Source organism: Typopeltis vanoorti, chromosome 7 (assembly GCF_054136105.1).
Source record: "Typopeltis vanoorti isolate ZY-2024b chromosome 7, IOZ_Tvanoo_1.0, whole genome shotgun sequence".
NCBI classification, from domain to species: Eukaryota; Metazoa; Arthropoda; class Arachnida; order Uropygi; family Thelyphonidae; genus Typopeltis; species Typopeltis vanoorti.
This window is the reverse complement of record NC_143555.1, coordinates 85,872,627-85,890,387: the sequence shown is the minus strand read 5'-3', so window position 1 is coordinate 85,890,387 and position 17,761 is coordinate 85,872,627. Positions and strand designations below refer to the sequence as shown.

Here is a 17,761-nt window from a genome sequence, read left to right as displayed (position 1 = left end):
AGCTATTCAATTTAGTCAGAGAATCTTGCAGACTTGTAGCAGATTTATTTAGAAGTATAACATCATCCACATAAAGTAAAGAGCTGACATTAACATGTCTATATATATATATATTATAATTAATAATATATTATACTATGTAATATACTAGATAAATGTTGTATGTTATATGTATCATAATACACTGGGTGTGCATGATCTATGTACAAGATAGGAAAAAAAAAAAAAAAATTATATATATTTTTTTTTTCTAAAATGCAGCAAGAAATGTATATACCATAAAACAATATATAGTATAGTATATATATATATATGTGTGTGTGTGTGTGTGTATGGAGGTATATATAAATATATGTGTATGTAAAATATACCTACACATTATGGAGTAAAACTCAATGACTAAATAACAAAGAGTTGTTACAATAACGCAATACATATTGGAGATGTAGAATGAATGTCTGCAAGTTAGAAAGATGTAAATATTTAATCCACCCCAAGTTTTTTTTTAATGTAAATTATTTAAATATGTAATCCACCGCTGTCAGAATAGAAATGACTGATGTAAAACAATGTATAATATATATATGTATATATGTGTATATGGGTATGTGTATGTATGTATGTATATGAATATATATGTTAAGGATATATTATTAAATGTGCCATTAGCAAAGATTTGTTACAATAACGCAATGTATATTAAAGGTAAAAAATTAATGCCTGCATTTTTGAATGCAGATGTAAATATGTAACTCACCAGCAGTACAGCTGTGGAAATAGGAAATGAATGATGTAAAGAGTAAAAATAACATGAAAAAAAAAATAGTAGAAATATAGAACTAATAAAATATTATGTGTAAAAAAAGGAGAAAAAAATGTACTTGCAAACTGATATTGTAGACATATTAGAATAATATGTAAACAACAACAACCATGCTATGTAAATATTGTACATAGATTATAAATATTTGTATATAGTTCCGAATATATATATAAGTTGTATATAGTTGCTCAGTCAGTATAGACGAATCCCTTTGGTCGGAAAGACCTGGGTTCGATTCCCGCCCATGACATGAGGAACCTTATCTGGTCTCTTTCGATTAAAGGTGAGTTGGCTGGTCTCATATGAGGTGGAGGGTTTTTTTTTCCCTCCCAGAAACTTGGATTTTTTGTCCCTCAAAACAGCAAACCAGCTCCGTGAACACACACACACACACACACACACACACACACACACACACACACACACACACACACACACACACACACACACACACTTCTACAGACCCAAAATACCCCCCCCCCCTTCCATTGTCAGATTCTGCAACAAGTTAGTTGGGATTGTGCATGTAAAGTCACATCATGTAAAAGGCAGACCCCAAATAGATGGGATAAGGTACAAGATTAAGAAGAGGAAGAATTTACATATTTACAAACTTCCAATAACATAATACAAATTGACTTAATGCATTCGACAGAAATCTGTCACTTTAGAGACTTGCAGTCTAAAATCTTAATTTTAGCTTACATCTAGTTATAATAATTGCTGGTAGATACACCTAAAGTTCTAATGCACAAAATTAGATTCAGCTACACAGTTACACAGACACATGCTGAATCACTGTTTAAAGAGGAGAGTTCTCTTGTGTGAGTACAATTTCAGAAATATGTAGAAACTCAGCAAGTTGCACCATGGAGATTGAACTCTTCGAAACAGTCCATTAAATAGATCAAGAATATAGGCAAGTAGGACAGTACTTTCTTCTGGCCTTCTATATGTAAATCACTTTAAGGACACTGATTAATTGAAAGATTAACATTATATAGTATCCTCTTTTTCTTTCCCCTTTTTCATATTTTGTGTTTCTTCTTTGTTGCATGCTACATACTGCTCTGTTGTGTTCTCGGTCATATGCCATGTACTGCTCCTTTCTATCCTCTCCCCCCCCCTTCTACTTGTGCTTTACATTTATGCAGGTGTTATAGAAGGCTGTATGCTATTACTTCACTTCTTGTGAGAATCCAATCATAGGGATGCTGTAACCTACAGCTGGATTCTAATAATACACAGTGTGTGCATTAAAGAATGACATTGATTTTTTACAGGACAGCCTTTATAATAAAAGTAGCAAATGTGTTTATAGTTCTGACTGCTAGAGTGTGTTGTAATCACGTATGAAACTTTCGAATGAGGTTTGGCAACTGTTGAAATAAGAGTGTGTGTGTGTCAGCAGCTGCTTCATGGAAAAGAGCTGTGATAAAATTTTACTGTAAATTAGGAAAAACTGCTACAGAAGTATACCAAGACCTAAAAATGTTCACAGGGATGACTGTCAGAGCCATGCACAGGTGTTCCACTGGTTTTCAACATTTAAAGAGGGAAGAGAGTCCCTGGAGGATGAACCATGCTGTGGATGACCAGTTTCTGCACGGACAAATGAAAATGTGGTGAAAGCTAGGGAAACTGCTGCCTATGACAGGCGAATAACCAGGCTACTCACTGTACAGCTTGGTGTCAGTAAGGAAGGAAACAGCCAGATTAATCTTAGAGATCTGCACAAGAGGAAGATTTGTTCGAGGTTTGTGCCACACACACACGTTGACACATGAACAGAAAGAAAGCACTGGGTTGCATGTTGTCAAAATTTCATCCATGCAGTTGATGTGCTGTGTTGCAAGGAATTGTAATGAGTGATGAAAGTTGGCGTTTTCAGTTTGATCTGGAAATGAAATGCCAGAGCATGGAACGTCTTCTCCGCGGCAGAAGAAAGTCAGATTGCAAAATCACATGTCAAGACAATGGTCGTTGTTTTTTTCCGATGTTGCTGGAATTATCTACAGCAAATTTGTTCCTGAGGGCACCACAGTGAACAGCAGTCAGTATTATTTAGGAATAATGCAATGTGTCTGGAAAGAACTGTTCAACAACAACAACTGGTTTCTGTCACACAACAATGGGTCCTCACAGTGCATTTGAACATTTCTCCCCCTATTTGCCAGATTTGGCTCCCACAGACTTTTTTTTCTCTTTCCAAAGATGAAGCATGCCTTGAAAGGGGAGCACTTCAGTAACATTGAGGACATCCAGCGTTTTCAGGTGTGACCCAGACATTGAAGGAGGTTTCTGTTCAAGACTTCCAACCATGCCTTCAAAGACCTGTATGACAGATGTAAACATTGTGTGCAGTTGGAGGGAAATTATTTTGAATCTGTGTAATTGACAATTCCAAATACAGTTCTTTTTGATATAAGAAATGTTTTCTCATTGCTTAATGCACACACTGTGTGTCTGTGTGTGGAAGACTGCATTTGAAAATTAGCCTATCAGCATTATGCTCGATCCCATATGCAATGAGGAAATGAAAACAATTGACATACATGACCATATTCACATGCCTTTGTACAAAATTAAACTCAGGGAGGAAAATCACTGGCTTGTGGTTAGGCCAATGGAAGTACAGAACAGATTATTGAATGCAATTGGTTAAGTGAAAGTCAAAAGTACTTAGGTATCCATCTTGGTAACACCACAAAATGGTCACAGCTGCATAGTCACTTGGATAAAGGATGAAACCAAGAATATAATTTCTTGGCATCTTTAATTTAGAGTTGTTAGGCAGAAACGAAAATCAATGCTGATGTTGGAGGCTTAATGAAATGAGACAGCACTGGGAAAGGATTAAAAATATTAATTCTTCCAATATTTTACACAGAGACATCTTCAGGGAGTACAATACGAAATCTATAACACATGCACAAAAGGCAACATGCTAACTGTGGATGAAAGACTAGACTCCTAACTAGGTGGAGAGCCCTCTGTGGACTCATGTTGGTTGGTTAGAATGTAAACTTGGATCTCGAGGTATTAGTGTTTCCCGTATTTTGGGATGTTTTATGCAACCATATTTATTCGAGTTAGGCTGATTTCTGAAGGCAGCTGCAAGTTCTAAAATGTGCCTAGGAAGACTAGACTATTATTAGTTTCCTTTTCCATCATAAATTGGATTCTAGCGTGCAGATTATTGAGGTGACAGAGAAAAAAGTAATGTGTCTGGGCCATGAAGCCAAATAGAACATGTCAACACCTTATCCACATAGAAGGTTTGAGAGGAGCTGAGTCAAGAGCTTGCTTTTTAGAATCCTACATGAAAAAATTGGTGAGGTCAGTGTTTTAGTAATTCACTTACATACTGCAACAAGGTGAAAAATGCATTGAAAAAAAAAGGCATATTTGGATTTTGCAAAATGCTCTGATAAAATGCCACATGACAAGCTGGTAACTAAATATTTTGGATGGATGAATTTAGATAAGATTAGTGAGATGAATAGGTGACTGGATGTCAAATAGGTATCAGCCAGTTGTGTATGGATTGTGAATGTCAATAGCAGTATGTTGCAGGAATCTGTTTGGGGGCCATTACTGTTTAACTTATGTGTTAAGAGTATAATATGCAGTTATTTGAGATGATGAAAAATTGGGGAGAAGGTGAACTATGCCAGTAGAGAGTACAGTAAGTGTAGCCTTAGAGGAAGATCTCATATACAATGAATTATGAGATGGATTAGGAGGACCCTAATGAAGTAAAGAGGTTATGGTTCTATTGTATAAGACCTTGATTGGAGCCACATATGGATTACTGTCCACAAATCTGGCCACCTGGTTTTCAAGGAAGATCTATAGATGGTTGATTACTTGGTATTGAGTTTCTGGAATACTGGACATGAAGAGATAATGAGAAAATGCCATTTGCAGAGCCTCATGAAAAGGAGAAGCAGGGATTACAGGGCTAAGGTGGGTAGGCATTGTTACTGGCTGAATGTTGAAGATTTAATTCCCACCAATCACGCAAAATGACTCTTGAGTATGGTGCGGAAATAGTGAATGAGTTTTAGTCATTGTTCAATGAGTTCTGTGTGTGTGTGTGTAACAATGGAGACTTCCCACAATGTCTTTTGACTCTATGGAGGTCTAACATTAATTTAACATTATCTGAAATTAAATTTATAACTACAAGTTTAGTAATAAAATATCTTGGTTTGATAGTCATTACTACAAGTAGATTATACAACATTATGTAGCTTTCACATACTAAGGACCAGTGGATTCTTCAGGATGATAGATTAAGAAAGGACTACAAACCGAAAACAAACTATTTAAACAGTAATAATCAAAATGAAGCACCGGAGGTGTGTCTGGCATCATCTTCAAATTGTCTAAAAAAACAGTTTGAAGATGACTGTTGGAAAAGATGAATTCCAGTATGATGAGAGATCTAATTAATGACATAAGTCATTGATTATGTTTAATATGATGTCTATAAAGACATCATTTAAGATGAGACCCTGCTTTCTGTTAAGGAAGCCATGTGATTGATTGATTGAATGACTGAAAGAGATTCCTTGATTAAATGTGAAAGGTAGTTGCTCCCTAGATGGGGCATGGTGGCTATATCCCATTCAATGGTGTGACTTGAAGTAGATGAATGACATGCAAGCCTGGATCTTTCTTATCTTCTATATTCCATGTAGCTGAAATGTTCCTTTGTTCTTAACTTGAAATTTCTGCAAGTTTGAACTATGTATTTTAGACTACAAGAACATGGAATTCTATAAACATCTAGATGTTTGTTGAAGTGGTGGCTACTGCTGCTTTTTTGTAAATCTAAGTAGGCCATGAACATTTTGATAGGTTGTAAGCTACTCGGATATTATGACTCTTGAGAAGGATAGTATATCATTACCCTTATTCAAGAGTCATACCAGGGTGCTCACATAAAAATATATCTAGATTTTATTAATGATGATAATAGTTTTTTGAAACAGTGTATAGTAAATTCCACCTAATAATATTCTGTGACTGGCTATAAGAAAAACCGCTCAGAATGTTTCAGTAATATTTATGGTCAAACTATAAACTAGAAATTTTACAAAGTTTCAAAAAACTAATATGACCAATATTTAACAGGTTAAGTGAAATCTTGTTACTGGAGAAGGCTGAAAATTTGCAGTAATAACTGCCAGTAACATTGACTAATGAAAATATTTATTCCTAAGATCCAGTCTTGGACAGAAAGAAAATTCTTGCCTAAATCTTGTAGTATAATGAAGTTTCTTTGTACTATGGATTCCCTACAGTTAGAGTCTACTTCATAAGTAATCAACTCTAAGTGGTCTCTTCAGCCATGATACATGAGCCTGACTGGTTTCTAACTATTGTGTATTTGGAATATGCAAAATTCAATGACATCAATCACATGCCGAGGTAGTGTTAACATAAGAATTACTGTATGGCCAAGACTTATTATAGCAATTGGCTATAAAGAAACTCAATATTTAGATATCCTATAACTTTTGACATGCATCAGGTTTGCTATAGCTGTAATGCTATGCTATAATGAATTTCTTTTAGCAAACTATTCACTATAACAAACTATTACTGCAGTCCTTACAACAAGTCTGCTATTGTGAAAGTGAACTATATATATACCATATATATGAAACACTCAAGATGTAGCACATATGTTAAGGGATGAGCACATTTGTGCTCATCCCTTAACATATCCTTGCAGAAAATCTGAGACAATATATATAAATTTTTTCTTTTCTTTCTTTTTTGGAGTGTTTGGTTGGGGGGGGGGGGAGAATCTTTCATTTTGTACTTGGACAAATATTATTATCAGCTGACGTTCTTTGAAATTTGCAATTATATTTAATTATGAGACTTCTGAGCTACAATTCATAATTTACAAGATTCACTCTTACAACAATGAAAGGTCTCTTAGAATTAAGAAAATTACCCCAGGACACAATTTTCTTAGTTTAAAAAAAGAAAAAAAATGGCAGTTCCAAAATTACTAGCAATTTACTGATATGTAGTTGTATATTAATAAAATGCTAGCATATTGTATCATCTATTTACTGTACAAAAGTAAGTTTTCAACAAAAGAAACTGAAGTATACATATTTTTTTGATTAATAGGTAATGAAATTTTGATATTGAAAATGTCAAATACATACCTAAGACCTTAAATGTAGAACCCCATTTAGGATTAGATTTTAGATATCCTAAAAGTAGAGCAGTAGAGTTATAGTGACATGAACAGAGAAAGCTATCATTTAAAATCTGATGAAAAATAAATAAATGATGTATCTTATAAGTTTATATTTTAGTAAATAGTAAACAAGTTATCAATAAATAAATTCGTCCATCAATATATATATATATATATATTATTATTATTATTATTATGAGCAATTCCAAGGAGTCCTTAGACTCATCGAGGGAGGCCCTAAACATCATGCAAGAACAACTATTAACATCCACACAGTATCTATCATACTTTGCCTTGAACTCATTCACAGTCATGGCACCCACAACAGACTCTGGCACTTATTCCACTCATTCACCACTCTCCAAGTAAAAAACCTAGTTCAAACGCCCTTGTTAACCACACTCTTGCCCAGTTTCCATAGATGGCCCTAGTACTCCCACCACCAGTCCTGTTCTGTTCTGAAATTAATCTTTTAATTAATCTTTTGTCCTTTGAATTAATCTTATAGAAACCCTTCAGCAATTTGAATGTCTCAATCATATCTCCTCTTTTCTGCCTATCAACCAATTTTTGCAACCCATAAATCTTCAACCTGTTCTCATAAGGTTAATTCCATAGACCTGCTATCATCTTGGTCACTCGCCTCTGGATCCTCTCAACCTCCTCCCCATCAAGAAGAAACCCTGGCCCCAGCTCTGGGCACAGTAGTCAAGATGGCGTCTTATCAAGGCTCGATACAGAGGAACAATAACTTGCTTATCTCTGCTCGTCAAAGTATTCTTCAGTAACCAAGTGATTTGATGAGCTGATTTAGCCATTTTTGCAATGTGTCCTCTAAACTTCAACTCCCTATCCACCAACACTCCCAAATCGCTGGCTTCATCAATCTCCTGGAATACAGTTCCACCAATGTGGTATACTGCTGCTAATCTTTTCACCCCAAAATGCATGACCTTACACTTTGCCTCATTAAATTGACATCCATTCTCCTTAGCCGAGTCCTCCAATCTATTCAAATCATCCTGCAAAATTTTGACATCATGTGCATTCACTATTGCTCTACGCAACTTTGCATCATCAGCGAACCAATGAACAGTTCCTCTCAGATCCTTTCCTATATCGTTAATGAACAAATTAAATAGTAGTGGTCCAAGAACAGAACACTGCAGCACACCACTAGTCACAGGTCGTCTTTTGGAGTGAATAAACTACTCTCTAATATCTCTCCATCAACCACCCTCATATCCATCCCCATATGCTGCAGTAAACTGCAGCATATGGAGATGGATATGAGGGTTAGAATTCCGTGTGGTATCCTGTCAAAGACCTTAGCAAGGTCCAGCAGCATCATTGTATACCCATTACCCTTATCCAGTTCAGCTGTCATTGTGTTATAAAACTGTGTTATATATATATATATATATATATATACACATATATATACACAGGTATCCCTTGCTTAACACAGGATTTAATTAATGTGGCGAAATTAATTGCAGCAATCCCTTGATATACACGGCAAGAATTTTGATTAATGCACCTTTAACCCTGCAGAGCTCTCAGCTGATCTGACAGATACATGCAAAATGTTTAATATAAAGATGCTTACACAATTCAGTGTAAAGCTTGGAGGTCATGAGTAGCTGTGTTCATATGTTACGAGTGATATAACGCACTGTTTTTTGCTGTCAGTTTGGTCAGTAAATACCACGACCTCCGATGACAGTATAGTGTGATTTAGTTTTTTTTTTTTTTTTTTTTTTTTTAAATTCTTTGTTCAATAATTTCTAGATTGTAACTGAAAATAAATAAACTATCATGTATTACTGAAATAGAGCCAATGGCTTATTTATCATACATGTCCTCTAGGAGATGTGCTTTACATTATGGAAAATACTAAGAAAAGTGATCTGGAGCTTACTCCACCTTGACTATGAGTTGCCCATAAGGTTGCTTAAGCTTGCATCTGCTGAAACTTTTAGTTTCTATATATTCAGCATGAAACTCTTTTAGTTTCTATATTCATCTATGAAATAATGCTGGATTCAATATCCACTTAATTTGTATCATTATGTATTATATTTGCAGCGTTTTTTCTTTATGTTTTATTGCTAGTTTGACGAGGTCTGGAGAGTCATTTTGCTTGTTTTCAAAGAATTGATGCCAATAAGAAAAAAACTAAAACTGTTCAAACGACTCTTCATAACTTTTTTTGATGAAAAAATTGCAGTAAATAATATAGGTAGAAGCATTTATTAAACATTTACTTTGCGTTCACTTTTTATCTTTCCTGAAAGAGTATCATATAAAACGAATTATTAATACAGTAATCGATCATGGACGAATTATAATTTTTACCATTGATTATTAGATTTCATTAATGCGATTTTGATATACATGGTAACATTGAGGGATTAATTAACTGCGTTAATCGAGGGATACCTGTATATACACATTATTATTATTCAGGAATAATTTCTTTCCTGAATAATAATTATATACATTATTATTCAGGAAACAAATCATTTCCTAAAATACATTCTACAAGATTATACTATATGGTGCAATAAAAACAGTATTGAATAACAATAATGATATAGTATGGTGCAAAAAAAAACAAACAAAAGTATTGAATAACTACAATGACATATATTATAGAGCTAAAGTTCAGTGCTATTTTTTGTGGCATACTGTATTTGTCATATCTGATCATTATCTTTTAATGTAATTCTAATTTTGCCAATCTATTAGTGCCCTTCTGTATTTTTTTAACCTGGTGTTTTTGCTTAAAGAGCAGTTTCAATGATCTTTGTATCTTCCATTACTTATCAGTAGGAGATAAATGCCTATTATATGAATGATTTCTAAATCTACTATCAACTATTTTTGTCTAATTCAACTCTTATATCAACTCAATTTGTACACTGCTACTTTGATTTGAGTTATTTCAAGTTTCTTCCCGGATTCTACAATTTGTTAGCAATCATTTTCAGATTTAATCAACAGACATTTATTATTCTGCATAATCGATTTCATGAGAAGAAATGGTTCTTTCAGAGTGGACTTAACATTAATGACAATTACTCCAGCATAAGAGCCTTTGTGGCTCAGTAGGTAATGATGATGCCCGTCAGATGAAAAGACTTAGGTTCAAATCCCACCCACAATGTGAAAATCTTCATAGGGGATTTTCACAACTGAAGGTGAGTCAGCCAGCTCCTACAGAAGTGATAGGGTTTTTTCTACTCACAAATTCTGGGTTTTCTCATCATACAAAACAGACAAAACCAGTAAGAGAATAACAGTTCCAAAATTCTATATTCCAGAAAATATAGAATTTATCACTTCTATTTTCTTCTTTGCTGCAGAGACTATGATCAGGAGAGATTGGCCGAAAACAATCAAAACATAAGTTACACAGTGTTTACTTGATTGTGTATAATCTAAAATCACAGATAAATAAACAACTACATTATTAGAGTTCAAGGTAAATAATGATTAATTTTTCAATTCTAATAGATGGGGTTACATAAGGTTACATAACTGAATACCACAAAACAATTACAAACCATTAATTGTGATTATGTCCCAAAACTCTGAAATAGATATGCAATCAGAATGGTTAAGATTTGGACAGTCAAAGTTTCACTCAAGGAACATACGATCAAATTTAAATTTAATGGAATACAGAATCCTAGTCTGATTCCAAAGAACTCTGTCTAGTGCCAATAGAATGGGAAGCAAGCCCAGAATTATAAGATTCCAGAAATGAATGAGATCTTGATGTTCTTGAATTCTAATCATAGCAGAACAGCAAGTGGCTCTCACTGATGAGACCTCAATAATGGTCAAAACCAGTCTGGGTAGTGACCCTTCCCATAATGTATACCAATATACATGTCTGAAAGTATGTGTTTTGCATTATGGAATACAGGCAATCCCCCCCCCCCTCCAACTTATTCACCAGGTTAGGGACAAGAGCACTAGCGAAAACTAGAAATTAGTAAAAAGTGGAACCTATCCTTAATTTAGCTTGCAAATGCATTTTAGCTGCTGAAAAAGCAACACACTATATATAATTTGCAAATGTGTGCATAAACTAAATAATATGCTACGATATACCTAGTCTAACCATAAATACTATTACAACTTGAGCAGTGCATAAACCTTTAATCTGTCAGTAAGTCATTTACAGCTGTCAGCAAATAAAAACCATATGTATAAGGTGCATATAGCAGCATTCAATGTTCAAAATGTCCCCCTTTTGCTTTCACACACGTCCAAAGTCTGTGATGCCACATATCGATGGTGGCCTGCACAACATCCAGTGGAAATGCTACCAGTGCTTGCTCCAAATCCACCTTCAGGCTGGCTGGTGATGCTGGGGTGTTATTTCTTTCAGGCTACTCTCTCTCTCTCAACCTCTGACCACAATTTGAAGTCCAACTGATTCAGATCAGGACTTCCAGATGAACAATCAGATGGCGATATGTGGTCGGCCACATTCGTCTCTGACCACTGTTGTGTGGTCCTTACCTTGTGTGTAGGGGCTGAGTCCTGTTGGAAGGTCCACTGTCTATCGTAAAACAAGGTGTTGTTCAGGGGTCAACCACAGGTTCCAGCAGTGTCTTGATACGCTATGGTGAAGGTTTGACCTCTTTCTCACAAAAATGTAACTTGGATATCCACTGATATGTCACCCCCCCACACACACACACATACCAAACCGTCACTGATGCAGAGTGACCTCTCTCTGAATCCTGAGTGCTATGGCACATAGTGTACAACCATCCGGGGCATATACCGGATCATTTTAGCAGTTAAACGATTCTTCAATGAAAATCTTCTCATTTGTGTGATATCTCTGTGTCTGTTGTTTGCATACAGCCTCAGAAGTGCTTTGATTTTATTATCCTCTGCTGTGTAAGCTGTGGTGCTGGAAAGTGTCCAGTAGAGAATGACGATAGGCTCTCAGCTCCAGGTCATTGTTCTCTGTGAACAAGCTGCTGCATCCTAACGCAGCATGGCTGACCTGTTCTTTGGCAGCAGTCAGATACATCTTCTGTATCATTATAATGATTAATAGTCCAATACTCAAATATCCTACTGATCCTGAGTGTTTTTAGCATGTTGAAAATAATAGGTGGCTGCATTCCATTCCAGCCTCGTGAAGTGCTACATGGTTCTCATAATCTCCCCACTGCATGTTAAACCATACAGCTAGACAACTCTCTCTCTCTACTGATAAACATGTGAATGTCAGCTGTGCACAGCACCACTAACAGAGCAGAGCTCGTTTAATTCTGCAATGCAGCAATGTGCAAAAGTTGTAACAGTATTTATGGCAAGACTGTGTACAGAAGTATGCACTGGTAGTATAGCATTTTTAATTTCCTCAAAACACTTCAGCCTTTATTCTTAGCAATTGTACCAATCATTCTGCAAGGTATGCCTAGCTTGTAGCCTATATCAATCATGCATATTCATTACTCATTATGTTTCATTAGTTCTAACTATTCTTACAAACTGAGAAGCTTATGGCTTCTTTTAGCTTTATCACTACAGTTAGGTGCCATTATAATCACAAATATAAAAGACACAATGCACAATTTCTAAAAGATGCTACACCCTGCATGACTTCTATAAACACACTGAATGTGAGTCAACTGAGAGTAGAAGTGCATGGAAGGTCGGCAAAACATGGTGAAAGAAAAGGGCTGCCAGATTTTGGAAAACCAAATGCAGGACACCCATAGACATAAGACACTGAGTACTTCTATAACACTTATTTTTCTTCCTTCAATTTTCAAATTTTTTTTATTAAAAATGCTATATAATAAGTGTAAATATGCTTTAATTAATGGATTGTTAAAGAAGTCTACCAAAAATTTTAGCGGTTTTCTTCCGAATTAAAGAATGATTTAAGCCTCAAATAAATATATAATTCTTTCTATTGCATTTCCTAATGAGAGCCAGTGAGTTTTAGAATAAGATAACAGAGATTGATATTCTGAGTTAACAAATTCACAGAACTCTTTGAGTCATTCTGTCCGAACGGCATAGATACTAAAATACCTAAAGAGTTTTACAACTGCCTCAACGTCAACTGATAATACATTAGCTGCAGTTTGCATGAAATTATGCAATATATAGTTGCTGGATATCCAAATTTTCATTACAGGAGTATTTAAGTTTTGCAAAGACATTATTTGTCCCTCGACGAAGTGGTCCTCCAAAATTCATATTTGCATTGTCTCCACAAAATGCAATACATTTTATGACATCTATTGAATGATGCTTTAAAGTTATCTTTCGAATAATCATTGTTAAAAATAAACTTTCGTTCTGCCATTGTTAAGGGATTAAGGAAAGAAACAAAAATTAATTTACCTTTAATCATTCATTTTATGTATTAATCAAATATCGCACATTTGAAAAAGGCGAGATATTATTTTTTAATAATTATTGAAATAACATTCATGTATTGTACCAATACCGCATCACACAATGTCCAAATAAGAACTGTTTGAAAATAAGCAAATGCAATATATCTGTACAGAATTATAAATAAAATGCTTATACTAAATAAAAAGCAACCAATGAAAGGGATCGTTGCTGCCATGCTGCCACCATAAACTGTAAACACAATTTCCTTGAATTGCCAGTTTTTATGGCTTAGAAATCAATTTAAGTTGGATTATTCAAAAAGAATATTGAAAATCATAATTGCTTAACATAATATTTATAATTTTATCTTTTCATTAGAATACGGGAGATTAGGCTGTCCCTACAAGTACAATACCGGACAGCAAAATTCAACATAAAATACAGGACATCTGGCAGGCTTATGAAAGAGTGAACTACATGGCAAATATAAGAATCATGGTTATATTTGAAAGGGGCAAAAGAGCAGAACGGCACAAAGCGAGAAAATGAAAGGGGGGGGGGCTGTTGACTGTACAACTGATGTAAAGTAAATAGCCTTTACATACAAATAGCCCTAGACGTAAAGATATTGCACATGTAAACTTTCTTTGCTTGTATTTGGATAAGGGTTAAACAAGAATATAAATTCATGATACGATATAATGGAATAATTACAACACAAAGAGAAATAATCAAACAGCAGGTTTAATCATTTCAGTATTTCATCTCTGAGACTTCAGGAATACAAAGTTAAAATTATAATAGTACATACAAAAACACACAAGAAACAATAAGTGAAAGAACTGAAATTAGACTAAATGAAGACTAAAGTCTTATGAGGGGCACCCTCTATGGGTGCTGCTGGTTAAGGGTTAGATGTTGGATGGAGACCTAAGAATTAAAGTTTCCCAAATCTTGGGAAGTTTAATACAACCATATTTATTAAAATTAGGCTGTTTTTTAAATCTGCTACTGATTCTAAAAAGAGTATTTCAAGCTTGTATTTATAGTGATGGAACATGATAGTTTTCTTCCATTTGATTCTGTGCAAGGTATCCAAGGCATGGTCTGCTAGACTTCACTGACCATAATTGTGGTGGAAGATGTTTTTTTTTTTTTTTTTTTTGAGTTATTTTAGGCAGGCATTAGAAGATCTCCCAATATGACCATAATATGATATGTTGCAAGAACAAGGAACCTCGTAAAAACCTGAAATAGAGAGGGAAGGAAGTGAATCCTTAGGCGAGCAGAGAAGGAAAGTCAGTTTCAAATAAGGTTTAAAAGCAGTGAAGAGATGATATTTCTTTAAAGTTCTGGCTATTTTTAATGAAATGCCTTAGATACAGGAAATAGTAATGGTATTACTGTAGTCTTTATGGTGAGAGGGATGTGAGGAGATGGAAGGAACATAATTTGTAGATGTTTTTGGCATTGTAACCATTGGACAGGAAGCTTTGACAAATAAATTACAGTTCCACTGAGTGGAAGCTTGAATGGAATAGAGGTTGGAGGTTCTGTTAACAAGGGTTTTGATGACACCATATTGTTGAGAAGAGGAATGATGGGAAAGTGAAAGTTTATGTAAGTATCTACGTGTGTGTGTGGGGGGGAGGCGAGTTTTCTATAAACTGTAAAAAAAATTATAACATGAGTGTAAACCAGCACCTAAGCCTAAATATTCAGTTAAGAATATAACTTCTATCAAATATACTTCACTTTGTAATCTATGTATGTACACTCCAGTCAATGAAGCTAGGCACCGGGTGTACACTTTAACTGTAATATATTAAATAACTTCTTTTTTTTTTTTTTTGAAAAATAGTTTCTATCCATGTATTTTTATGTTTGGATCATTGTGATTAGTTATTCTTGTCATGATAAGAGGAATCTTTATACGAACTTCAACCTTCAACTGATAGTGAATTAGCCAATCTCACATGAAAGTGGCAGAGTTGTTTTGTCTCTCAGAAACTTATGCTTCTTACCCCACATACAAGAAAACTGGTTCGAGAACACATATAATTAGCAGAAAAAAAAACTATTGGGTGGGTGAGTGTGGGGGGAGGTAGATGAATAGCAGCAGATAGTGTGAATAGATATTATTAACACACACATTATTAGCCAGTGAAGATGGACTGTGTGGTGTTGAGTGCCCTCCAACAATGAGTACTCAGACTAGACTCCTTGAAGGTGCCATGCAATAATAACTAATAATAAAGACCCTAAAAGAAAAATACATGAACAGAACCATGAATTTTTCAAAAACAAAAAAGATGGTTTTTTTTTGGGAGGGGGGGGTAGGAAAAACAGAAGCTGTATTTACAAAGATACTAGATCCAGACATAGGTGGACAGCACTGAGATCCTCTATAGAGGACAGCATGAGTTTGTTAAAGGTAAGTCTTGCTTTAGCAATCAGCTCATGTTCTATAATAGTGACAGTAGAGTTAGATAAGGGGGAATGAATATACCACACTACTTCTAGATCTTGCCAAGGCACCTGACAGGATTTCCCTTAGGAAGTTATACAAACTAAAAAATAGGTATGCAAAATGAACTTGTGACAATGGATAGGAGGTATCTGAACGTGATGTATGAAAGTGTGAAACTAAGAGAATGAACACAACTAGTGGTGTACTATAGGTTCTTTAATTAGATCACTATTATTTAACTGTTATTAATGATAATGGGAATGGACTAAGGGAGATATCTAGTTGTTGGCTGATGACGCCAAGTGATAATGGACATAACTGATACAGGATCTCTGTAGACCGATTTGAACTGATTAATTATATGGGCAAATGCTAATGAGTGCCAATTTAACATTTCTAAATGTATGATTATGCACTACAGACAAACAACACTGCTGGCAGATTATCACATTAATGGGAATATGCTGTAATTAAGCTAGAGACTTGGGTTTATAGTGAACAGTGAGTTAAAGTTCAGAGATCAGTGCTAAGGTAGTTAAAGTCATAATATCAATAACTACACATTCAAGAACATTAACTTGTAAGAAAAGAAGTGATTCTCCAGCTTTATATGGCTTCATGACCACCTCAGAACTATGGTTTGCAGATATGATCACATGGTTTCTGAGGAAATGGGAAAAAACCACTGATCACAATATAACTGGCCTATAGAATTACACATGAGAGCAGATTGGGGGAATGTGATCTTCAAACTTTGAAGAATAGATGGATGAGAGGGGATATGGAACATACAAGTTAATAAGGGATATTTAATAGTATAAATGCGAGATATTGCATCTAATGGTTGGTGCAGGCATCTCTGGAAACTGGTTAATGATGTGGCTAGGAAACCACATCATTAACTGGAGGAGCATAGATAATGATAAATAAAATATGTCATATTTTATTTTTAAACTGTAGTTAACTATATTATTACTGTACTTGTTAAATGTAGAGGTTACTGCAAAACTGTTTTTTTAATTCTTTTATTTCTTCCTCATATTATGTTCGTCCTTCAGAGCATCAGGATTATATTTTTAAAATTTAAGTTTATGTTATCTACTCAGAAAAGTTGAATTTAATATTTTCAAATGGCACTGCCAAACTAAACTGATTAAAAAAAAAAAGTGCTATAGCCAGTAATTGAAGCAATAAAATCAATTCATTTTATGGAAGCCTGGTTTACCAAACATGAAAGATCCAATTCTTGTATAAAATAATTAGAAGACCTCATAGAGTATCTTGAAGGACAAAACTAGACTACTGCCTGTAAAAAATATAGAGAACTAACTTGGACTTCTGACACACACACACACATTATGATGTCACAACATAATCAAATATAATACTGGCTGGAGTGTTGCACAGTTCAACAAGGCCTAGTTGTTTTAATCAGGAAATTAGAGAAAAAACAGTGATATCAGCTACTGGAGCAATCTGAAGAAAATTGGAGGATAGGCACTATGAACACAATACAAAAAAGAGCCAGAACTAGCAAAAGAATTAGAGATATGTGATGGGGAATATAACCGGTATTCCTGAGACAAAGATCTAAATTAGGCAATATCCTTCTAATAACTGTATGGTGACTTATTCAAACAACAGCCAACAGGCAAATAATGACTATAGGATTCATTTCAAGGATGATGTAGGTAATTAGACGCTGTTGATTAGATCCTCATGCTTCAGCATCTAAAGCTATGAGGCAAATATATTATGTTTTCTAATTACATGTGTTCTTCTGGCATTCATTTGTTTTGCAAGATGAAAAATCTGAGTTTCCAGGAAGAAAACCTTGTCATCTCTGTATGAG

The 17,761-nt window shown here is 34.8% G+C and overlaps 1 protein-coding gene across 1 annotated transcript in view; it reads right to left on the bottom strand.

Moving 5' to 3' along the window:
- The window catches only part of asrij (OCIA domain-containing protein asrij), a 230,789-nt gene that overhangs the window by 127,537 nt on the left and 85,491 nt on the right, over positions 1–17,761 (bottom strand). Inside the window, exon 4 of the mRNA XM_090396001.1 lies at positions 7,018–7,065. Coding sequence (XP_090252127.1) covers positions 7,018–7,065 — 48 coding nt within the window. The remainder of the gene's footprint in view (positions 1–7,017; positions 7,066–17,761) is intronic.